Below are 24,847 nucleotides of genomic sequence, written 5' to 3' on the forward strand. Positions count from 1 at the left end.
ACCAATCAATCAATAAACAAACGGGGGTTTAGTGGATGCGCGTTTGCCGTCTGACACGGCGACGTGCGGGCAAATAAGTGCGACGGTGGGACAGGGTCCTCCGGCTCGTTCTCATCACGGAGGACGTGGATCCGGGAGGTCTCACGCCCACTTTATTACCTGTCAAAACCGATACTTCATTCGCGGGGTGAGCTCGGGCGACAGGCGGCGCTCCGGTTCCCACGCGCACACCTTTGAGGCATTCCGAATAATCGATGCAGGTTGTGACAAGAGTTAAAAAATAAAATAAAATAAAGTAAAAAACGTTGTCGTTTTGTTTTAATAGTGTAACTAAACACATTCGTTTGTCCCTTGACAAACAACGGGCCGCCTTTTGATGCCGCTCGGCCGTGAGAGAGATCTCTCGGTTGAGCGTCTGAGAACGGCGCAAGCTGGGTCCGTTGGGTTCGACGGGTGTGAGATGCGCGTTGGCAACAAACCTCCGACCACGAGTTCGGGCAGTCGTGGGAGTGGCCGCTCCAACTCTCTCTCATGGGGAAAAACCGAGCGGGGAGCTCGGTTCACACTCTCTATTACCTGTTAGAATCGACGCGTCATAACAAAGAGTGTTTGGAGGGGAGCTGGATTTTGGGGTTCCCACGCGCTGGCCTCTCCAAACGACCTCTGAGACACACACACACACACGCACACACACGCACACTCCGTCGCCGTTTGGTCTCAACTGTCATCCTTTCACGGGTATTTGCAGAGCCGCGCGTAAAAGGTAATTTTACGCAAGACACTCAGGTGCCATGTTCAGCTGGCTTTTTTTTTTTTTGCCGGGCCTTTGTAGATTACCAAACGGGTTTTGAATGAAATGATCGGTCAGCCGAGTTGCGCTCTCGTGCTTCTACCTGGTTGTGTTTCACATCCCAGGCCAAAGGGAAAACAGTTTTACAGAGCTTTGCAGGAGAGAAGGGATTTTACGCACGCCCTAACGTCGTCCCTATGCGTGCCCCGGTCATCAGCGGATCAGCCAACGACCTGTTCTTCGTGATGTTTTCGTTCTCACCTCTTTTTGTTGCTGCCCAACGCTCTTTTTCTGGTCGCTGTCGGCCCTGGGGGAAGCCTGAAACCCGACACCTCTCGTTTCGGCGTCCATAATAATGGAATGCCCCCCCCCCCTCCGGGGTCATTTGTCTGAGCTTCACGCTGTTTTGGCGGATGCTTGTCGCTTTCCCTCGCATGTGTAAAATGAGCGTCCCACGAGCTGATAACGCCTCTCACGGGCGCGTGCGGCTCACACCCGGCCGTGCGGCCGCACGTGGCTGCGGATTAGCGAAGGGTCCGATTTGGCGCGCCATTCAGTCTGCATTCACCTTCGGATTAGTGTCAAATGGGTGTGTTTGAAGTAGAGAGTTAAGAAAAAACAACTGGAAGGACAAAATCAATAAAATATAAATATATATTTTTTTACATCCTCCATTTTGTGTGTAATGTTCTAACAATATTACCGCCAAACTGCGGCGGACCCTCAAACTACAGGACAAGAAAACACACGACAGAGAAGCAATGTCGAACGTTCAAGGGACATTAACAACTTTCGCAGGACTGAGTATCGTGACCGGGGGTGGGATGAAGCCTGAGCTCGGGGTGGTGGGAGGAGACCAAGGTTACGCCCACCTGCTGCTTAAAGCCCCTCGCCGAAGCCTGCGTGGCCACATTCGGCCCTGACCGACGGAGCGACACAGCCGAGGCCACCGCCGCATAGCTCTTGGACTACAATCATGAAGCTGCTCCAGGATTCAGAGGACGCAAAGGCCCAAAAGAAGGTACTCGTATCACCTGTGCCCTCATGGAATATTACAGATCAACATTTACCCCGTTAGACGGTGTCTGAACCGTAGTGTCTGTGCTGACATGCGCGTCGCTCTGAATGTGGGACATAAGCATGGGTTTGGAATGGACTGAAACAGCGTCCCATCTGATGCACTGGTTATATTGTCTCGTTCCTGTCTCCCGTAGAGTCTCAAACCTCAGATGGAGAGACGTCGACGAGAGAGAATGAACCGCAGCCTGGAGAGCCTGAAGACTCTTCTGCTACAGCGACAGGTAAAGGCCACATGGCTCTGGGTGGTCAGTCGGTCCACCCGGCAAGACTGAAGGCATTTCGGTGGGGGCTGTGAGAAGCGGCTCATTGACTCTGTTTGTGTCCTAGGGGGAGACTCAGCGCAGAGTGGAGAAGGCCGAGATACTCGAACACACGGTCCTCTTCCTCCAGAACACCGCCGAGGGAGACCGGACGAGGGGCCAGAAGCACTCCTACCAGGACGGCTTCTCCGCCTGCCTGCAGAGAGCTGCTCAGTTCCTGGGACCCGAGGGGAAAGGCCTGTGGCTCGGAGCGGCACTGCATGCATCTTTTGCCGCTCGCTTTGACCGCTCGGTCTCCGGCTCTGCAGGCGTCCAGCGGAGACCCGAGGCCCGTTCCTCCGCCAGCTCTCTGCTTCTCAGGAAGTCGTCCAGGTCTCTTCTGCGGATGCTGGTGAACAGGTCCGGACAGGGAATGCGCACGCCCGATTTAAGTCTGGCCAGCTGTGCCCAGACCCGAGGAGAGGCCCATCGCTCTCCCACGACTCCCCAGCAGCCACACAAGGCGGCGAGTAGAGCGAGCAAACAGAGCCGGTCCCAAGGCCAGCCGGTCAGCCAGTCTTTGTGGAGGCCCTGGCCCTGATCACCACGCAGTTACTTAAGAAAAGGAAACTGAACTTTGAATGACTCCAACGTGCTGATTAATATTCACACAACAGCATGTTTTGTTCGTTTTTTCTTTCTGCAGGGACATTATCAGTGCAATGTATTGAACACGGGCCTCATGCTTTTCTGTAAATTCTGGTAAATTTGTAGATACTGTAAATTTATTATGATCACGTCGAGTGCTGCTACTGCCTACACAGGCCAACTCGTCATCATTGTGTCATTTATGGAGTATTTTTGCACCTTAATTTATTTTATTTGTCATCTGTAAATAAACAAAAGGAGAAATCACTAAGCAACGCGTATGTGTTCGCTGACTGCTCGCTGGCACGTGTCCTAGGGAGCCTGCGTGTGGACCGTAGGTGCTGCCGCACGTGACGACGAGAGGCACCACGCGGTGACCCCGACTGACAGAAGCCAGATTCGTCGTCAAATTTGAGCTAAATGAATGGTTTCACACCGGTAAGGAGTTGAAGCCGTGCGTAAAAAGTGCCATTCCCGTGCGTAATACCACATCTTCCCGCTTTTACACCGGCATTGAGTGACAGAATGTTTTACCCCTTTAAATAGCGATTTTATTGAGAATAACAATCACCGTTCTGGACAAAGTCATCATTTTACTGCAGAGAGAGTGCGTTTTTTTTTTTCCCGGAGTGCGTAAAAGCTGCCAACTGCACGCGCTCCAATCATCGAGTTGCATCCGTTTTAAAGAGCCGTTCATGCCGCGCGTCTCTTCCTTCAGTCTGCGACCCATCGGCACCTCAATCGCAGGTGAACGCGCGTGGGAACGCGGGAGGTGTCTCCCTCCCGTGTCGCCCGTGTCAGTTCTAACGGGTGGTAAAGTTGTAAATGCCGCTGCATTTCCCCCTTTTCCCACGAGGAGCCGGGGACGAGGAAGGAATCTAGTGCGTAAAATCTCGCCTGAACTTCATCCGGGCTCGAGACGCACATTTTTGTTTTTTGGTTTCATCTGCTTGGTTTCTTTTTATTCAACTCAACTCGTTTTTTGTTTCACATTCCTGTGATCAGATCACTTTCGTCTTTATCCGAAAAGCGCCCGAATCCCACCTTGCAGGCGCCAGCGTGCATCGAATCTCTGCCCACAGCCACAGTCGATTCATGCGGTTTACAGCTTAGTGGAAGATATTTTAGGTCCACTTTGCCTCCAGTCCTGTGTATTTCACAACTTGTAAGTGTAAGTGTTCAAACAAACAAACAAACAAACAAACAAACAAACAACAACAACAAAATGTGTTTAAAATTAGAAAAACAAGAGCTCTGTAATATTTAATTTTGATGTGATTGTGCACATTGGAAATATGTGTAATGTGCTCGGTGGAAAAACAGATTTCCTATATCCCACAACTCGGAGTGACCCCAGAATGTGACCCCCCCCAAGAAGTCAGGGTTAAGCAGGACTTACATGCAAGATGTTTGAAAAAAAAGTAAAATAGTGTTATGTTTTAATATCTTTACAAGCTAGAGAGACTTTAAAAGCCACAGAGAGAAGATTTCATACAATATAAAATGTTTTACAGCCTTTAATGTGTAATTAGTGGAATGCATTTTGGAAACAATGCTTAAACTTAACTAAAGTGGACTGTTGGGAAAAGTTCAGTCCTGTCTGTTTGAATACCTGAAATCTTATCTAGTTCAAAAGGTTCCAGATGTAACCGAGGGGAAAAAAAACCTACATACAGCGTTTGTCTATTTTATTTTCTGTTTTGTAAACGTTGCCCCCAAAATCAATCACTTTAGTTTTTAAGTTTTTAAGTCTGCACACTAACATCGAGGATCAGTCTGTCTACAGATAACGGATCATCTTTTTACTTACAGACGACCCAAACATTTTCGGACGACCTCGACAAGGAATCCCACACACGCGTGTCAGCGGCTGCCGGCCCGGGACTCGATCACCGCAGACAGGGTGTAAAAGTCAGCTGCCACAAGCCTGTGTTTGATGGATCACCGGCAGAGGACCGGGAGTCGACGGCCGAAAGGGGTTTTTTTAACTTTTGAGACTCTGAGACCTCTCGGGTCAGGTTGCCGGGACCCTTTTCTATCAGCTCACCATTACTGAGTCATGACATTCAGCGGAGGCAGCAGCTGCACCACCTCGCTTCCATTTTCAGTGGCACTGGGTTTTATTGGAGGCTGGAATCTTCCTTTGCTTCGGGCTCCCAGTGAAGCTCACCAGGGCAGGTTGATCATCTGCAAGAAGACAGTCTACCCCTAGTATTATTGAAGCCATAATGTCACCCTAATAAAATCATAAAACAAATTTCTTGGCCATATAACACGTTGATATCTGTTCAACCTCTGACTGACCTCCGAATTATTAAAACAGCTTCAGTCAGGATGTGTGGCGAAAATTGAAAATGTATCTATTATTCTTTAGGCTTGTTTAATTCAATTGTCGAGGTCTTGGAGTATTTTGGTAGGATTCATTTTATCTATTTTGAAAAAAATTTTCTCATATGAAATTCCACTTCCTTCTGTTCAAGATGTGACGCTTGATCGTTGTACATTGGTTTTGTTGATATAGACGAAAAACAAAAGAAGTTGGTAAATCACGAGATTTTAGGTTTCGTCATTCTGATTCATAATAGAGGGCAAGCTGGGTGCACAATCACACTGACTATGATGTAAATGGATTGGAAAATAAAATAAAAAATCTGTATTATTCGTATGAAAAGTCACTTTATTGCATGCATCAACAGGATTCTGACATCTTTGTGCAACGATGCACATAGTTTTTTTTTTTTTTATTTAATTTTTTATCATTAATCCTCAGACATCCTTGCAATAATCAGAATGCAGCCTGTTATAGGACAAAGACAATGTGAATACACTATGGTTCAGTTTCAGACTGACTTCCACATTCGTCACTGGTTTGACTGGCGTTCCTGTCGGTCACATGTTCTCTTACCTATTTGACTGTGCCACGTAAAAGAAAACTTACAAATAACCTTATCCCCCTCCCTAGTAAGAAATACAATAATAATAATTTAGGCAAGGCTGAGTGAAAACTGGGGTGGGTGGTCTGGGCTGGAACATCTCCGAGTGCTGCTCTGTATCAATTTGACAGGAACGTAGCAAATAAGTAATCTAACAAGCACATCTGTCAGCGGACACCCGACAGATGCATACTGGACAATCATTAACCCCAAAGAGGACACTAAATCAAGGTTGGACTGCTTCCAGCTGTGGGCCAGCTTGTAAGCCTCCTGCCCTGCGTCGAGGTTAAGATTATTAGGCCCGATGCCAAAGTAACACTCAGTGCCTCTCTGTCAACGTAGCTGTATCAAACCACTGTAAATCATCGTATTCACGCCCTGTTGTGTGTATAGTGCTATTGCTATGGGCTGAATGGAAAGGCAGCTGAAATTTCATGGCCTGAGCCTCTTCTCTACAAGGCCGTTTGTGTGGAGTCAGCAGTGTTGTTTGACCTCTCACCTCTAGATTTCTGCTCAGTGTTTGTTAAACTTACCGCTGCTTGTTCTGCTCTACTGGGATTTTCACCATTTACAACTGATTGGGCGGCAACATCTGTGGGAGGTGAAACCATTACTCTTTCTATGGGCTCATTGGCTGTTCTGTCTGTCACAATGATATAATTGGGCTCTGGCTGGTGGGCACTGGAGCGACGCTGCAATGCATGCTGGGTGCAGGAAAAGGAACGCTGCCGAGGGGCCGGCTGGGGTGACAGGAAGTGAGGTGTTGCAGCTCTGGGGACCTCCTGGTGCCTGTCACGGTCCTCGTCTTCTGAGGTCACCTCCTGTAAGGTGCTGATTGGCCGAGGGGAGCGGCCCATCACTCTTGGAGGGACCAGCGCAGTTGCTGATTGGTTGAGCTGTGGTCGCCAATTCTGAGGGGAGGGGTACTGCACTCTATTCATCGACCAATCACTGGCAAGACAAGAAGGTCAACACGATGTTAGACTGGATCCATTAACAGAGAGGCGAGCAAAGTAGTGGTGGCTTCACACATTTTATCCAATCAAATACAATTTTACAATGTTGAGGTTGTTTTTTAATCATCTCAATGAGTTTACATGTAGCATGAAGTTGATTTTTATAATAGGATACTTTAAAGGCAAACATTTAGATGTTGCCTGATTTTGTAAAGCAACCCTTTAAATTTCCTTCTTAAGAGTTTGTTTGTTCTGCTCTGAAAAGCAGTAGCCACTGATTTTTTTCATAGCACAAAATACATACCCCCTTATTTCACACACAAGTGTGTGAAAATGTTTGATGACAACGGCAAACAAAGATTATTAAAGAATGTTTACCTAACATTGGCTAAGATGTGAAAAACAACCCAGTGTGGTCATTCTGAGCAAATTCTCATGATCCACTCTGCTCACACTGTGAATTCGGTTACTAACCACTATTTTCATTATTGATTGATCTGGCTTTTTTTTTTCCCTCGATTAATTTTTTGACCTATACAAACGTCAGAAAATACCTAAAAGGGCCGTTCACAGTTTCCTAAAACCCATCAAATTCCTTGTTTTGTTCGACCAGAGAATCCAGCGATATCCATTTCACTATTGCGTATGACAAAGACAAGCCGCAAATCCTCACAACTGACGAGCTGGAACTGGCGAAAGTTGAACATTTCTGCTTGAAAAATGACATGAATGATCAACTGATTATCAAATATCTCCCGATTATTTTTCTGTCGACGGACTAATCGCCTAATCAACTAACTGTTGCAGCTGTAATTGTAAACTTGTGATGTACTCCTCCGGATGCACGTCGACTGGAGGCCAATGAGGAAACACACATTGCTGTCTGCGTGCGCATTATATTTGTGAAACCTTACTTTTGCGGTGGCGGGGTCATATCTCGATGCCCTACAATCCCAGAGAAGGAGGCACTTCTTCCAGGCAGGCCTTGTGAACCGACCCACGGCGAGTACATCAGAGCGCGCTCCTCCCACAACATGTCGTTGGCGGAGTCGATGGGAACAGGCCCTCTCTGAATTTGGTGCGCCAGGAGGAGTTCCAGGACCTGGTGGCGCATGCCCTCTCGGGCCACGTCGATCGGTCGACGTCCCCGCCGATCATGCAGTTCAAGGTTGGCGCCGTGGAGGAGGAGAAGTCTGGCAGTGTCATAGCAACCGTGGAGGGCAGAGAGGAAGAGCGGTGTTTCGCCCTGTCAGAGACATAATCGTGAATAGAACATTCTACTGAGATGTTTGAAAGATACTTGATCCAGTCTCTCTTACAATAGTGTTGTGGCAGTTTGCCCAATCCCTCTTAATACTAATAGCATGAAGAAACCTTCAGAGCTTACCTTGTTGTCTTGCAGGTCCACGGCAGCCCCATAGCGTATGAGGGTCCTTGTTAGGGAGAGGTGGTTTACTGAGCATGCCCAGTGCAGGGCTGATCTCCCTGAGAGAGACAGTGTGAGTGGAGGTGAGGGGGAAGAAGGGAGGGAGTAAGTCAGCCAATGAACAACCATTACACAACAGAGTCCAGCCCAGATGGTGAAGAGGGGGAGAATGAAGGGAAGGGACGTGGAGATGAACTGCTTCAGCTGAGGTGACAAAGAGATGACAGAGGTGGGACATAAACACAGAAAACGCAGGAGGTGTAGAAAGAGAGAGACAGAAAGACAGAGGTCCAACAGAGAGCAAAAGCAAGAGGAAGAAGGATGAGCCTTAAAGTTAATATGTCCATCGAGCCATCGTAGTTTGAACTCTATAGCATATTAACTTTGTTCTGAGTCAGAGGAGGGCAGCAGGGGAGCTGGAGAAGGAGAGAGAGGAAGAGGTGGAAGCCATGGAGGGAAGAAGACAGGACGGGAGAGGAGGGACACAAAAAGAGGATGTGGGAGAGACGGGGTAAGTTACAGCAGTTACTCAACCCCTCAGTGTACAGGTGTCAGAAAATAATGCCTTGCTCATGAGCCATACATGTAGTTTTTGTCTCCGAGGTGAGCTTTAACCTCTTCATGCATTCAAACGTGACATGCGAACAGCTGAAACTGGGACATTTTCATCAGCCGTGCTAGTGGTGTGGCTCGAGGGATGGCAATGTTAGTTCTGTCAGTTTGGCCTGAAATCTCTCAACAACCATTGGACGAACTGCCATCAAAGTTTGTGCTGACATCCATCGTCCAGAGAATATGAGGCCTGCTGGACTCTGGTAATCCCCTGACTTTCTGTCTAATTTCTCAGAAACTCCTGGACGGATTGCGATGAAATATGCTACAGATATTCATGTCCCCCTTAGGGTGAATTGTAGTAACTTTGGTGATCCCTTAACTTTTCCTCTTGCGCCATCATCACCTCGAAATTTGAATTCGTCCGATACTCTGGTTCATGACCGAATACCTGGAAAAGCTATAACGGCGAAACATTAGTTTTGGTAATGAGCAAATGCTAGCATGCTAACATGCTAAGCTAAGATGCTGAACATGATAAACATAATACCTTGTTAGTCTCGTCACTGTGAGCATGTCAGCCGGCTGGTGTTAGCATTTACTGTAGCTCAATATAGCTTAGCGGAGCCGTTAGCTGGCCGTGGATTTGAATTAAAAAAAGCATTTACAAAAATCCTCCTTTTTGTCAACCAATTCATGCATGAAGGGGTTAAAGCAGAATTTGCCGGTCTGTGCTCCAGACCCCGGTGATGACACAACCCTTGCAGGAAAATGGTTGGATCTTATAGTGAACTGCACAGGCAAAGATGGAACTGCATTTGCACATAATTCTTCATTACTGTTTCAGCCTACTTGTCTCATAAAATAGTGTAAAGTTTGTTTTATTGGGAACCGTAATTTAAAGAGCATTAGCTGCAGCTCCTGGCATTCATATTGTTCAAGGGGGTGAAAACAGGCACCAAGAATTACATGCAAATACTGAATGAGTGAGGTTTGTGGTTGAGTCGGACTTTCAGGTATCAAGCTAATATGAGTAGCTTTGACAGGGATGCATTACCAGTATGATCAGTGTTGTTAACTGGTACTCCTGCTCGCAGCAGCTCCAAAACCACTCTGTCCAGCCCGCTACGCACGGCTCGGATCAGAACCACAGACCCGTCTGGGCCACACCACTCTGCTGACTGCAAAGACAAACAAGCCGTGAAGAATATGAACCTCATGTAATACATACACACATATATAACACAGTCTATACAAACAAAATCAATTAAGCGCTAAACAAACATATTAGTTGTTCTAAAATGGAACAATAAAAAAAACACAAACGATATGAAACCAAAGAGACTAAGCAAGAGCAAGCAAACAACAACAAAATAATCAGGACAAGCAAAGAGAGAATCAGTCAGATAAATGAATCTAAGTTATAAAACCATGAACAATGTCCTCATTTACATACAGAGATGGGAGAGAAATCAAATGAATACAGGGGCAACGGTAATTGTACGTCCCTCATCACGCTGACTCCTTCACAACACGGACAAAATAAAATTAACCCTGAAACAAAGACAGAAATAGAGAACAGACCTGCTGGGGAGGACTGAGCAGGGGAGGAGGCATGGCGCTTCTCTCCCATCCTCTAGGTGGAGCTAAGGGAGAACAAGAAATCATTTAAGGATGTAAGGTTTTCGACACATGCACAAATACCATGCATGGAAGGATATGTATAGTTTACATGCAGTCGTTCATGTGTCAGACTGTAACTGTGTACTGCAAAGTATGTCCGTGTGAATCCTGTTTTACTCAGCGTCTTACACCACGTATATGAGTGTAGTGTCTCCATGAACTTCTTGGTTAATCCTTGTACATTTATTGAAGTTGTTTGACAGTAAATACAGGCTGAATTTCAGACTGTGTCATATGTGGTGACATGTTACGTGGTTTCATTTTCTGCCTAAAAAAATGACTGAAACAATTATTCTATCATCAAAATAGCTCGGAGTTTCCCTCGGAGTTTCACCATGACCACTTAGCAAACACATCGAGACTGGTTTAAAATGCGTCGAATGTTAAGTCAATGGCCAGAGGAAAAAAAGTTTTAGGAGCCAGGAATGTGTGAGTGAGTAAGTGAGTAAATGAATCAATTAATAACTGAAAACCCCTACGTTGTATGGGTCTGCGGGACTGTGAGGGTCCAGCTCGGAAGTGTTTTTGCTCCTGGGTCCTGTGGTCGCAGATGGAGGTGTCCTCCTGTCGTCTGGAGCATCTCGCATTGATGTCTTCCATTGAACTCTGGGTGAAGTCTGTGTCACTTCCTATGTCCTGGTCCCTTTTGAGAGGCCTGAAAACAAAAGCACAGTTTTTAATGTTACACATTAAGAAAGTGCTCTGGCCCTGTGGTCTCTTCCCTCCCTTTTCCTGTCTTTTTACTCAGACATATTCAGACTACACCGAAACACAAGGGTTTGTTTTTGTAAAATCACGCACAGCGTGGTAGATTTTAAGAAAGTTAACATGGGCCCCGAAATGTGCCGGGAATAAAGACATTATCGCTTCAGTGCAAATGGGGAAAGAGGGTGGTGGTGACATGAGACAAAGGTTCCCGGCTGCAATCAAACTGGGACTGTTGCGGTTACATGATATGTGTCATTGTTTTACAAAGGACAAGTCAGCAGTCACAATTGTTGAGGCTGAATTTTCTGTCTAATCACTTAATCAAAATGAATCATTTAAGCATGAATGTTCACCATAACAGACAGGTTAACATGGTGTCACAGCTCTCCTGGACAAAAGGGTAGAGAACTGGCCTTTTGCTTGTACGGTTGCAGGTTTAAAATCTTACATTGATAAGTAAAAAAGTTTAAGGGTACTTTCTCTGTTCAGCAGCTACTGTTCACCTGCTGCTGCAAAGTTGGGAAACGCGATGTGAATAGATAAATATAAAGCAGAGAAGTGATCCAGGACAAAAGGCGACATTCAGTCTTCGTAATAAATAAACAGGATGAACTCTCGCTTGTTTTAGGATAAACTATATTTGTCTGCATGACATCATTCCTCCAGCAGACAAAACATCCTGTCAAAACATCTCACCGCATTCGAATGGCGTCCTCGCCCAGCGGTTCCCTCCTCCTCTTTTTCTCTGCTTCCTTGGCTTTCTTCTTTTTCCTCAAGCTGATCTTGTCTTTTTCCCTGCTGGATCTGACCCGTTGCTCTGTGTGGGCTGCGTGCGTAGTCCAGGACTTGGCTTTGCCGTCGTTGTCGATGACTGTAGACCGGTGTTTCACCCTGTTACTGCCCTCCCTCTCCGCCCGCTGCTGCCTCACCCTCCTCACCACCAGGAACACCACCAGGGGCAGCAACAGCAGCAGGCCTATTGCTATGGCAACCACGGCCCATAGCCACACAGGGTTCGACTCTTTGAAAAAAAATAAAAAGTATCTCAGTGTGAGGACTAAATTTCTGATATTTAGGCTGTTCTGTGCAGGGGTACATAATCTGAAAAGACAAAGGATAAGATAGGAGCTATCTCTTATAATGAATCCCTGTACTTTCGCCTTTGGCTAAAACACAACCTCCCCAAATCTTGCCTAAACAAAAGTACGTGCAATCTTAACTTAAAAATGACCATTTTTAATCTTGTGCAATAAACCAGCCCACTGGTTTGGTGAGCGAAACACAGCACTTCTACCCATAACCCCGGCAATATCATTATTCTCACCTAGGTGAGCGACTTTGCCTTTTTAAAAAGAGTCATTTTCGACCAGACGTCCATATTTGTCATTTTGACTTGTACAAACCTTTCTATATCTGAGAGGCGAAATGTGTGAACAAAACTGAAAAACCTGCGGCAGTGACCAACACATCTACACGCTGGAAACGGAAAGGTGTTTTATAGTGTTTTGTTTGGATGAAATTCAAAGCTGGATGCTCGTGTGTGTGTTTGTGTGCGGGAGACAGGACATGTGAGCCTACTTTTGACTTCCTTTTTCGGCGTTTCCTCCTCTCTGCTTCCTATCTCCTCTCGAACACCTCTAATACCGATGATGGCTTTCAGCTCTGGGAGGATGGGGAATGAGGTAGGCTTCAGTAACATTACAGCACGTAGGAAACTGGCGGCCTCGGTGGCATAGGGGAAACAGGTAGAGGGTGAACGGGAGCATGGCCTGTTGTCCACTTGGAGGAAAAGGAGGGAGCTAGGAAAGAGAGAGAGAAGGAAACAGTAGGAGAGAGCAAGTACGTCACTTTCGAGGCCAGCTTCATGTTTGTCGATTAAAATCCGCAACTTTCTCAAATCTAGAACGTGCACTAATGTAAAAAGACTGATTTTGGACATCTGCCATTAGCAAAAAGTTACATTGTCTTACCGAACAAACAAACAAACAAAAAATCAGCAAAACATAATTCTGAGACAACTTGCTGCAAAAATGGACACACATGGATATCGATATTCATATCGGTATCCCTGCTAATCATTGTGTTCAGTTCAGTCTGGCTTGCTCTACTTAACGGAGTTCCCCAAGGTTCTGTGTTTGGCCTACTTTTATTTTTCTTTACATAAACGATTTAGGTGTTAACGAGCATGGATCCAAAACTAACTGTTATGCAGAAGATGGGGTTTTGTGCAGTTGTGGCTCTTGTCTCCCAGATGCAATTCATAAACTGCAGTCTGCCTTTAATATTTGGCCGTCTCAGCTCAATTAACTCTCGTGAATGGAGACAATAGTAAGTTGATGATATTTCCTAATGCTAGAAGGAAGCCTATCGACAATGTGGATATTGTTACAGCTCAGGGGAGGACAGCAGAAGTTTACTCTGATGAATGTCTTTCTTTTAAGCAACACGGTGAAAACCCTATGAAAAATATAAGACTGAAATGTAGGTTTTTATTTTAGACACTAGTTCTGTTTGTCTTTTAAAAACTAGGAGAAGGCCGGTCACTGCCATCTTTTTATAGGTTCGTGATTTATGGTAATTTGCACAGTGTCTCCGCATGTTAGACTCTGTTTATCACAGAATGTAGAGATCTGTAACCAAATCAAAACCACAAATCTGTAATGTCTGCTCTGTATACCAGAGTTAGCTGGCTTTCTCTGTCCATACGCCAACTGAACCATTGGTATATTTTAGTTCATTTTGCAGTGGTTATCTCAGATCACAACAACTTGGAATAGTCTGCAAAAAGGAATTTAAATTAATGAATCTGATTTCTCCGGGAGAATTCAAACTACTGCAAATTCTACAGTAAATGAATGCATTGTTAAATATCTCCATTCTTCGCCTACTTGTAGCCTCATTTTAGTATTATTATCAGTCTAGATAAGTATTGATTTATCTGTTTTGTCAAAATCTGTTGAAGTTGCCTTCTTGGCCTGGTCTCGCTTGTAAAATGCGCCTTACCCAGACAAATAAAGGTTGAATGAAGTACAACTACACTCATTATTTTTGACACGACTAATCGTAATGCCACTACCATTTCTGTCAGCACGTACCCATTTGAGTCAGCCGGTGTTGCCTGAGCCAGCAGGTCGGTGAGCTGCTGAGGGTCAAAGTCGAACAATTTCCTGTTGTTGGCGAGGGGGTAGGACCCTCTCAGTTTGAGGGGTGACTGGAGGAGGACGCTGAGCGCCCAGAGCAGCGAGCTGTTGGAGAAGGTGCCACGTTGTTGTGGGATGTTAGCGTGAAGGACCAGGGTGCCTTTAGCCCATACAGGGCTCTGGTGTGTGAAGCAGTCGCTGCCATCCCATCCACAGGGGGCGCTGTTGCATCCCTGGCCACAGTGGGAGTCTGCGTAGTGATCGCGGCAATACTTGATGTGGTCTGGACTGAGAGCCATGGAGGGGAGGGATGAAAGGATATAAAGAAAGATACAGAATTATTAGACAACAGAATCTTGATTTAAGGTTTACTCACTAGCTTCCTTTCTCCCGAAGCTTTAAACGGAGAATGTGAGATGTGATATTTGGCTGTCCAACTGCCATTTCCAAGGTCGGGAATGAACTTTCGGTCTCAGTAGAAGACATGTCAGTACACGTGCACGGGACTATGAAGGAAGTTTGTTTCATACTGCCATTAGGTGACTCTATGGAAAGTCCACTGCTCCTCCTTTCATGCACAGCCTCAAATCAACTACAAGAATTCAGATTTTAATGTTGTGTGTTTCATGTTCTATTCGTGTTTTCAATTGTTTAAATTGTTTATTGCACTTTTATAGATACTGTATCATTATGTTGCCTAAACACTGGTGCCCGAGAAAACTTTTTAGTATTTAGTACTTCTCCTCGGCACAAGTGTACTAATAATAATAATTATTCTTAATAATAATGATAATAATAATAACAACAATAACAACAGTTATCTCCTAAGTTGCCTGTTATCTGGTTTTCTGACCCAGTGTCTCTTGCATATGAAAACATCCTTAAACCTTAAGTAATTTATGGAAAAAAAAAGATTCCAATACCAGTATTAATACAAATAAGCAAAAAAAGGATTAACTAGCATACAACAATTCAAAAGGACAACCCTAACTGGCTCGGATGAGCCAATGAAAACTTTGTTTTAATTCACAAAATTCACTATTAAGCTGGAAACGCGTTTGTAACTGTTCTATGACTTGAAGTCCTATGGAGATGACAACAAAGGTGTTTTACTTGCAGTGGCCCCTGTCATTCAGACAGTCGAAGCCATCTCTGAGACACTCTGGCTCCATACATTCTCTGTCACATGACCCGTCGCCGAACTTGTCTTTACACTTTCTGATGATTGGGCACTGACCCCATGGATCACCAGAAGCAGCTGTGAAGACAAACACAGATTTGTGCAAAAAAAAAAAAAGTGCCATTTGTGCACGTCTCACATAAATTGTTGACTTTTTCAACAGTTAAAATGTAATAATTGAATTAATCGTCCACTTATATCTCATTTAAACAGCAGGTAAATTGTGTCAGCACTGAGATATGTCAAAGGCGACGTCTTTGCATCACTTCCACATACACATGTACAATCGGCTTAGCAAATAAAGCAAAATGTGCATTGTTTCAGAAGGACTTGCACTTCTTTTTAATCCCCCTTGAATCCGACATTATACGGTAATTTAACTGACCATGCAAACGGTTTTCACAGTTTCCAAGTGTTTTTAATCGCAGGACCAGCTCACCCACATATTCAGACCACTCATTGTTTCAGACCATTAGCTATTCTATTCATAACAATGCAGGTCAAGCCATAGAAGGAGGGTCATGATACGGACCGTTAAAGGGAACAGGAAATGGGGCTGACATAAACAGGAAGTTTCCAGGAGAAGCGAATAGCAACAGGAAATGGAGTGGGCTGGGGACTTGATAAAGGTCAAAGGTTGTCACCATGGCAATGAGGAATGTGATGGAGCTGGACAATGGGATTGGCAGGTGTGTGCGGGACCATAAAGTCAAAGCCGAAAAAAAAAAAAAAAACATGGACAATAGAGCTGAAATTAGACATGGTAAGTGCTTAACACGTTTGTTTAACTTGATCAGCAAAGAGGGACTTCCTGATTCAGGAGGAATAAAACTGTGCTGGCTTATTTTTATATAAATATAATTGTAACAAGTATTAATATTAAAACAATGTCAGTAAGGATATTAAGCTGTTAATATAAATGAAACTGTTAGGCGAAATAGATTTTTCATTTTGTCTATAAAAGAACATTAAAAAAGACACGTACTATGAAAAAACGCAAAATTTACAATCCACAATGCGTTGGGAGAAAAAGTTATTTACAAGAATACTGGAATTTAGTGCGAACAACTTATATTTTATTGTAAACCACAAGGACTTAAGCTACCTCAAAAAGTCCATAAAAATAATAGTAATTAATTTATTGCAGTTTAGTGAGCGGACGCCTTGTTTTCAAACTGGTCATAAGATTCAGCTTCTGGCGTCTGGCTGCACTTCGAACAAGTGGCACGTTTCATGTATGTATAAAAGAAAGACAAGTGTCGGGAATAGATTGGCTCACTCACCTCGACACGTCCAGCTCAGTCCCAGCAGAAGAAACATCCTCAGAGCCACCATCTCCGGGAGCCGTCCAGGTCAGCAGCTGCGGGGCTTTTCTTCTCTTGGCAGTCCAGTCCAGCTGTTTGGTAAACCTGCCTCTGGTCCGCGGAAGCTCAGCCGTGACTAGCAGCGTTTTCAGCTGTTGTAAATCAGTAGCCCTGTGGTGCAGCTACAGTCCTGCTGCTCACAATCAACGGTTAACTCTGAGTTAAGTTGACCAATTCCATCACCACCGTCACCACCACCAACACCTTCTAACACCACCCAAACCACACTGTTCACTTCCTCTTTTCTTTTTCTTTTTTTTTTCTTTTTTTTTCAGAGGCCCTGCGGATATCTGGACAACTTCCTGCCACTGTGTGGAGAAGAATAGTAGGGCGATGACCGTTCATGCATGTGTTTGTGTGTGTGTGAAATTGTAGTCCTTACTGTGACTCAAATTTGAAAAAAACAAAAAACAAAACAGTATGGGATATGTGAGCCGTTGGAAGAGCCGTTATTTTGTAGCGGGTAAAAAGCTTGACTGTATGAGGGGACAGCGTAAGTTTAAATTTGACCCTTTCAAACACACATCTGTTTTGTCGAGCTGCTGAGTCCAAAAAAAGTCGACCGTGAAGGCTCTGCCTCTGACAGGACTCTGTGAAGTGCTTCTGTTAACTGATTCTTATTTAAGTCACAGAAGAATTGGGCAGTTTGGGCCCAAATGGCTCTTTGTCAAGCACAGAGGGAAATAAATAAAAAGAAATAACTTGAGCAGTTTGTAGTGTTTTGAGTCCTTTCAGATGCTTTGAAAATTCAAAACAGTAGATTCTGAGATTCATATGTTTCCTTCCTTTTTTTTTTTTTTGCCCTTTTAAAACGCTTTTTCTTTTAGTCTTGACATCGAATGATCGCTGACAGAGATTCTCAAAAGAACTGACATTTTAAGGAACAACATGGACTTCTCCATCACAAAAACAAAATGCGTGTGGTGCCTAACAAATTCCACTTAAGTGAAACAATTGATCACCTGCATAAAGACAACCGGGTTGCTTCAGACAGTGTGAGCTTGGAGGAAGCGACCACTGTCTACGCTTAACAGGATATAATCCAGATCATCAAGTACAGTCGTTTTGGCAAAGCCTTGGAATCAAACCTTCCATAATGTGTATATGATGATGTTATTTGTAATGGAGTCATACACAACAGATATTAACATATCAGTGAACTCCTTTCTACTGGTTAACCCACTTTCTCTGGTTGTGGCCCTGGAGCTCCTCTTTCCATGCAGTATTCCTCCCAAAGCTCATTAAACAAGTTTCCCGTCGCACCAAAGGTGCAACCTTGATCCCTTTTGGGGTCGCACAATCCCAAATCCATCTTTTTAAATACAGCACAGAAAACCTGGCGGGAGAGCGGCGTTGTCTTCTTCTCCAGGCAGTGGTTGTAGTAGTGCCTGTACACCTCTGACATGTTTGAGAAGACTGGCTCCAGATACAGCTTGGAGATGGACGTCCCGCAACAGTAGGAGGGCACTTTAGGTAAACTCTCCAGGAACTCCTTCAGGACTACATGCTCTGAGGCTTTACGGGACTTCCTCTGCGTTTGCTTCTTGGTGTTTTCCTCTGAATTCCCCTGCTGTGATGCATTTTGTGCCCAGTTAAGCACCGACCACTCTCCAATCCCCAAAGTGGAGAGAAACATCTTTTTGCAAACTTGCTTTCTGTCACCGTTGGCTATCAAATGATATCGCATCGAGACCGATCTTCTCGATTGAGTCCACGGTGCTCGGCTTCTTTCCACCGGGTCGCAGTCAACTAGTCCGGCCACATAGGTCTTCCTCTGAGACCAGTTCATGCACTGCCAGAAACTAGTAAATAGGTCGCTCCTCGTTTCCTCACTGAAGTCAGCACAGAAGCGGTTGGAGGCCCTTTTGCAAGCACTGGACGTGCATCTGGGTCCCATTGTCCTCTGAGCTTTAGTTATGGTCATGCCATCTTTCTTTCGTTTGCTAACGTAAGGTTTGCCCTCCATTCTAAGTTGCTTCTGTCGATTTTGCTTCCACGTTAGGGGCTTGGCAACTCTGGATTTCTTTGTGGCTGGCCCCTCTGGTTCTTGTGCCCTGTTTTTGTCATCAGCATCCACTTCTTCTGCAAAAAAAACAAGGAAATGTCATTAACACTATAGCCCCACTAATACTGGATTTTTTTATCCATATGTGGGAGTTTAAATATCCAATAACGATATACTTGCTATTTAATTGAGTAGTTTATTTGGAGTAACATAAACCCATAAAACCCAAAATCTGGATACGGATTCATGAGATTTTTTTTATTATTTTATGAGATTTTTTATTTTGTCACCAAGATACATATTGAGTTGGTCATTTTACTCGTCAGTGCTCTCTTTTGGACGTAATTGTGACACGGTTTTAAACTGCCTCAACTCTAGTTTGGCATTGCTGAGCCGATACGCCTTGTTACTTATTGACTAAGCTAATATCAGCCCTATTTAACATGCCTGAAACATTACTGTGGTACACTGAAGCGTTACAGCAAAAAATATGGCCTTTCGCTAATGTGTGACCTTAGCAGACCGACGATGCAAGTTCTAACATTATAACATTGGCTCGCTGCTAAGAAGGGCAGCAAGTAAGGGTTTCCTTATGTTCATTATCAATCAATCTATCAGTTATTTCTCTAACTGACTAATAGTTTACTCTTAAAATTCAAGGAAAATAGCGAAAAATGCATTTTACAATTTCCCAGAGCCTTAGGTGACATCTCGAAAGTGTTTGTTTCTTCCAACCAGCAGTTATAAAGCCAAAGGCATTCAATTTACAATTGAAATGACAGAAACCAGAGCAAAGCAGGTGATCATCGAACCGGAGGAGCTAGAACCAGCAAATGCTTGGCATTTTTTAAATTGATCAATCACGGCAATAAATCCATTAACAAAAACTGTCGTCTCGCTCGACTAATCGATAAATCAGCTGACTGATTCTGCCCTGCAACCAAGTTTAAAGAGTAGCTGAAAAAGTATTAAAAAAAAAAAAAAAAACGACACTCACCCTGATTGACTTCCACAGTATTACTGACTGCAGAGGGAGCAGGATTCTGCTGTGGGCACTGAGGGACAGCCTGCCTCTTTTCTAAACTGTAATTGTTTGCGTCGCTCTTTTTTGTTGCTCCTCTCTGTGCCCAGTTGAGCACAGACCACTCTCCCACCCCCAGAGTGGACAGGAACATGTTTTTACATACTTGAGTCCTTTTGCCATCCACCTTCAAGTGGTAGCGGAGGGAAACCGATCTTCTCGACTGCGAGCCCGCCGCTCGAGATCTTTCCACGGGGTCACGGTCAACCTGTCCTGCTACATACAGTTTCCTCTGAGCCCAGTTCATGTGCTGCCAGAACTCGTCAAACACCTTCTTCCTGGCGTCTTCGTTGATTTCATTGCAAAGCCGGTTCGATGCCTTTTTGCATGCATTCGAGGTGCACCGCGGTCCCATTGCTCTTGGCTGTTTCGTCACAATCTCGCCGTCTTTTTTGCGTTTGCTCAAGTATGCTTTTCCCTCCATCCTCAGCTGTTTCTGCTTGTTTTGCTTCCACTTTGATGGGTCTGCGATTTTGTCTTTGGGTGTTTTTCGGGACGCTCCTGCTTTATCAAAATTAGTGCTTCCGTTTTTAGCAGCTATATTAAGAAGCGCTGTAAAAAAAATAACAAAAAACAGCTGGATTGATTATTGGTTTGAACTACAAAGGCTCTATCACAATTTACATTTCTCACTTATCAAACGCAGCCTTTTCAAATCCCTAACTTCCCTGGTTATGTAAACTAATTTATACAGTATATTCCGGTAATGTCAGAATTCATTTCTGAGAAAGACTGAGCGATGTTATTTCCAGCTCTAGTTAACACATGTCACCGGCTACACCAAACCCGCTCATTTTACCTAAACTTTGACAAACTTAAGCAAATTTCAAACTTTTTTTTTTTTTTTTTTGAAATATTCACATGTAATCTAGCTGTATATAGAACAAGAGAAAAGTGGGAAGAAAGTGAGGGAAACAGGAGCAACGTTTAGATTTTGAAATGCCGGTCAAAAATATACGATAAAGAGTATCCAGATCCAGATTAATGTTAGATTCATACTTTATGAATTTATGGATTTTGGATTTATATATATGTACATGGAAAGAGCAAGAATTTGGCCTTAACAGGATATGAGCAAGCATTCAAAAAGTTCTGCGTCTAGCTCCACTTGGTTACAGTTATATGCACTGGTGGTAAGTAACTATGTACATTTACCCAAGTACTGTACCTAAGTACAATTTTGAGGCATTTGTACTTCACGTGAGCATTACTTTTCACTTACACTACATTTATTTGATAACTTTAGTTACCAGTTACTTAGCAGATTCAGATAAACAATCCAAATCTGATTATCGTAGTACTTTTGGTAATTTAAGTATATTTTGATGCTTTGGGTACTTTTACTCAAGTAACACTTACTTTGTAATTTTACTTGTATTTCTACAGTGTGGTTTAGCTACTTTTACTTAAGTAAAAGGCTTGAGTACTTCTTCCACTACTGGTTTTATGTCACAACAATTTCAACTATGACAGCTAAAATAGTATGAAATCATTTAGTCTGACCCTCTTAAAATTTGATGTAGTTGTTGCAGTTACAGGGTCACAGGACTTCACCACACTGTTACTTACTAGTGTCAGTACCAGGAGGCACCGGGTTCTGTGACGGAAACTGGGGAATCGTCTGCGGCTCTGCTATTATCACCGAGTGGGACCTTTTCTTGGACGGTCCATCTTTATCCATGTCGGATTTCCTGCTTGCACCAGAGACATGTAGATGATCTAGACAGAACAGCACACGGGCATCTTGTTGAGCATGGCCGGATTAACCTCCCGGAGCAAAACTTTGTGGTTGGACCCCGGTGAACCTCAACTAAACTGGGCACTTTCATAAATTCCCTGGTCACGCAGATACCAAAAGTATGTTAAGGTTGAAATGAAAAGTTGATTAATAGATTAGGCAACTGACAGAAAATTAATTGATTAATCATTTGAGTCCTTCTTTAAGCAAAAAAAAAAAAAAAAAAAGTAAAAAATTCACTGATAGTCGCTTCTCAAATGTGAGTATTTGGGTTTTTTGGGTATTTTACTCTAGTGGTGCAAATTTGTAAAAAAAAAAAAAATGTGACTAATCAAATTATGTAAAGTCAAAAGTTATGGATTTCGGGGCCCCTGGGGGCCTTGGGCCCGTTAGCGGTTGCCCTCTTAGCCCGGTTTGAAATCCAGCTTTGTTGTTGGGACATGTGGATAACTGCTGTGTATCTTCAAAAAGCATCACACACTCAGAGTGCCGCCGTGGTGAGCTCTGAGCCCATACCCACCTGCTGGGATGTGGTGCAGCCCAAAAGTCTCAGTGACTGCGGGTCTGTGAACTGGGGGGTCATTGGTGGGTTTGGGGAAGAGACCAACATCCTCCATTGCTGCAATGGCTAAACATTAAAAAAAAAAAAAAAAAAAAACAGGTTGTCGGAGCCTTGCGCATCAAGAAAAACACCAGCATGCCTTTTTGGATTCAGTGATTAGCATTCAGACTGCTCATCCATTTAGACCGCGACGCTGAAGTTAGCTTCCGATTTGGCAGTTGAGGGCAAAGTTAAGGGAAACCTGAGTCGGCAATTTTTTTTTTTACAATACTAACTGTTGTGAAAGGGTGTTAGACATCGTAGTTAAAGATTTTGAAACCCACCTTCAGATTTACGTAATCCCTTCTTTATTCACGAAAGCACAACAAAAAGGAGATTTCACTGCATTTTCTCCATCCAGGCGACAGACCAGGTCTAGCGTGAGAACGCCACACTTGCACTTACACTCAAGCCTGGACTTGACTAACAAGGAGACTCCTGTGACCGTTTAAAACACTGTTTCAGATCCATGAAACCCTTGTTTCTATTTGGGAAAACAGAAAACAAAGGGCGATTTCATTTGCTTTTTGCCCGACCAGACAACACTGGGCCAGGTCTAGATCAAAATCCACTGGACTTAGACTTGTCAAATCTGAACTGGATTAGCAAGGAGAGTGTAAAGACTGTTTAAAACACCGTATATAACTATGAAAAAGCTAAAAAATTGTCTTGATGGTAATCTAGTACAGACTCGACAAGTCTAAGCATAGTGGTTTTTTGACCTAGGCCTGGTCTGATGTGGTTTATATGGGGGGGGGGGGGGGGTCTCACAGATCTGAAACATGCCTTTAGCTTCTCTGGAATTATCTGGACCAGATTTGAAAAGTCTAAGTAGAGTGGTTTTCAATCTGCCAAACCTGATCCGATGTGTTCTGGATGATCTAGGAGACCGTGAAACTGACTTTTGATTTTTGTTTTAGTTTTTTTTTTGGTTTCACAAATCTGAAAGTGGGTTTCCCCTCTCAATATAGTTGCTTAAGTTTCCCTTAACGGCCGAATCGTTAGCTGACTTCGGCGTCGTATTTACACCTTTAGACAAATCTAAAAACACTGTTCATCATTATTATCATTTTTTTTTTTTTTTAAACGGTGGACAACAAAGCCATGTGAGCTCGACTTGGATGTTTGTCCAGATGTTTATCGTACCCTACGTAGACGTAGGCGTTGCAGGGGGGCCTGACATTCGTCGAAAAGGTAAGTGAGGAAGGCTGGAACTGCGGTCAAAATAGATATTTCACTGACCGTACGTGTAGCTAATTCCTAGTTACTCTTCGTGCAGGCTAAACTACGACAAACCCCCCCTCGAGACGACACATATTTTAGGTGTTCGCTTACAGAGCGTTATACATTTGAACACGTCTCGTAGACCCGTCGGTTCCATCCAGATCAGATCGCAGGGTTTCCCCGCAGCCGGCTGTTTACTCCATCGCGGCTCTGGCGTTGTCAAGCCCAACGCGTGTCAGCTCAGCTTCCAGCTCGGCTTCTTCTTTTCGCACATATCCTAAGGCGTCGGGTCTGAGGAGGCTCGCACAGGCAGCTGCCATGTCTGAGCATGCGCACTGGCTTCCAAGCCAGAAATCAGCAAGTTTCTTGTCAGTCACTCATGAATACTTCTACTACTACTCCTACTATTACCACTACCACTACCACTACCACTAATAATATTTTTTTTTTTTTGTCATTGGTGGAAGAAGTACATACATATACATGTAGCAATACAAAAATATAAAAACACTCCATTACAAGTTCAATTTCTGTACTCAAAATCCTACTTAAGTGAAAATACAGAAGTATCATCAGCAAAATGTAGTGAACGTGTACAAAGTAAAAGTACAAATTTTGCAGAGAAATGGCCCTGGTGTATCATAATATATTATATTTTTAGATGGTTGATGCCTCCCTGCATGAACAGCATTTTACGGGTGCTCGAGCTGGATGTAAAACATTATATACAGTTTGGTGTTTTAGTCTATTGGTGCCCGACCAAGGTCGGCCCCCCCCAAAGTTAAAGAGAGAGGAAAGAAGGAAAAAAGACTCAAATGGGAAATTTTTGTCCACTGAGTACTTTCACTTTTGATACTTGGCGAACATTGTGCCAACAATACTTGCATACTTTTCCTTTTGCGATATTTTCAATGCAAGATGGGATTTGGATTTTCAAAACATACATAAAAGGAAACATATTTAAGTATTAGTGATTTATAGTGGCTTGCAAAGGGGCTGCTTGAAATAGTAAGAACATTTATAGCTTTGCTCATCCCATTCTTCTAACATGAAAGCAGGGGAAAGGGAAGGACACTGCCAGGGAGTTCAAAGTCTCTGTTGGGGGTTTCAGTCCCATAGTTGTCTTGATGGGCCGTAACGCAAGGCCAGATCAGCAGCCAAGCAAAGCTGGCACCTGCCACAGGGCCGTAAAGGGCTGCCATTTAGGATTATGTTCATTTTTGATGAATGTATCGATTAGATAATGTCATAAAATACTAAATAAATATACCAATCATAATTTCCCAGAGTCCAAGGTAACATGGTCAGATTTCTTGTTTGGTCAGTCCCAAACCTAAAGATATTCAGTTTATAACCATATAAAACAGAGCAAAATCAACAAATCCTTACATTTGAGAAATGGTAGTAGGTAACGTTTTTTTCTATTTTTGCTAGAAAAAAAAATACTTTAACGATTAAATGATCGACTAATTAGTTTATTCATTGTGTTAAGCTCTATT

At 43.7% G+C, this 24,847-nt stretch overlaps 2 protein-coding genes across 4 annotated transcripts; one reads left to right on the plus strand and one right to left on the minus strand.

Moving 5' to 3' along the window:
- Positions 1-1,678: 1,678 nt before the first annotated feature.
- LOC120784444 (transcription factor HES-2-like) lies at positions 1,679-3,028 on the plus strand. The gene is made up of 3 exons (XM_040118282.1): positions 1,679-1,811; positions 2,005-2,091; positions 2,198-3,028. Exons 1-3 carry the CDS (start codon positions 1,767-1,769, stop codon positions 2,708-2,710), a joined length of 645 nt encoding a protein of 214 aa, XP_039974216.1. The 5' UTR covers positions 1,679-1,766; the 3' UTR covers positions 2,711-3,028.
- A 1,648-nt stretch (positions 3,029-4,676) lies between these two features.
- notchl (notch receptor, like) lies at positions 4,677-23,665 on the minus strand. 3 transcript variants are annotated; one of them, XM_040117880.1, is made up of 12 exons: positions 16,619-17,857; positions 15,269-15,413; positions 14,111-14,443; positions 12,594-12,814; positions 11,712-12,036; positions 10,787-10,962; positions 10,209-10,270; positions 9,682-9,805; positions 8,034-8,131; positions 7,561-7,892; positions 6,224-6,641; positions 4,677-4,944 (listed from the first exon to the last, which is right to left on the minus strand). In XM_040117880.1, the coding sequence occupies exons 1-12, from the start codon at positions 16,668-16,670 to the stop codon at positions 4,924-4,926; spliced, it is 2,307 nt and encodes a 768-aa protein (XP_039973814.1). In that variant the 5' UTR covers positions 16,671-17,857; the 3' UTR covers positions 4,677-4,923. The 3 variants fall into 3 exon arrangements, 2 of the variants coding, with proteins under 2 accessions (XP_039973814.1, XP_039973813.1); XM_040117879.1 differs by lacking the exon at positions 4,677-4,944 and having other exon boundaries at positions 5,451-6,641; positions 16,619-17,856; XR_005706417.1 differs by lacking the exons at positions 4,677-4,944; positions 6,224-6,641; positions 7,561-7,892; ... (5 more) ...; positions 12,594-12,814; positions 15,269-15,413 and adding exons at positions 19,702-20,337; positions 21,355-21,504; positions 22,044-22,151; positions 23,460-23,665 and having other exon boundaries at positions 14,350-14,443; positions 16,619-18,781.
- Positions 23,666-24,847: the final 1,182 nt, after the last annotated feature.

This window comes from Xiphias gladius, chromosome 22 (assembly GCF_016859285.1).
Source record: "Xiphias gladius isolate SHS-SW01 ecotype Sanya breed wild chromosome 22, ASM1685928v1, whole genome shotgun sequence".
Lineage (NCBI taxonomy): Eukaryota > Metazoa > Chordata > Actinopteri > Istiophoriformes > Xiphiidae > Xiphias > Xiphias gladius.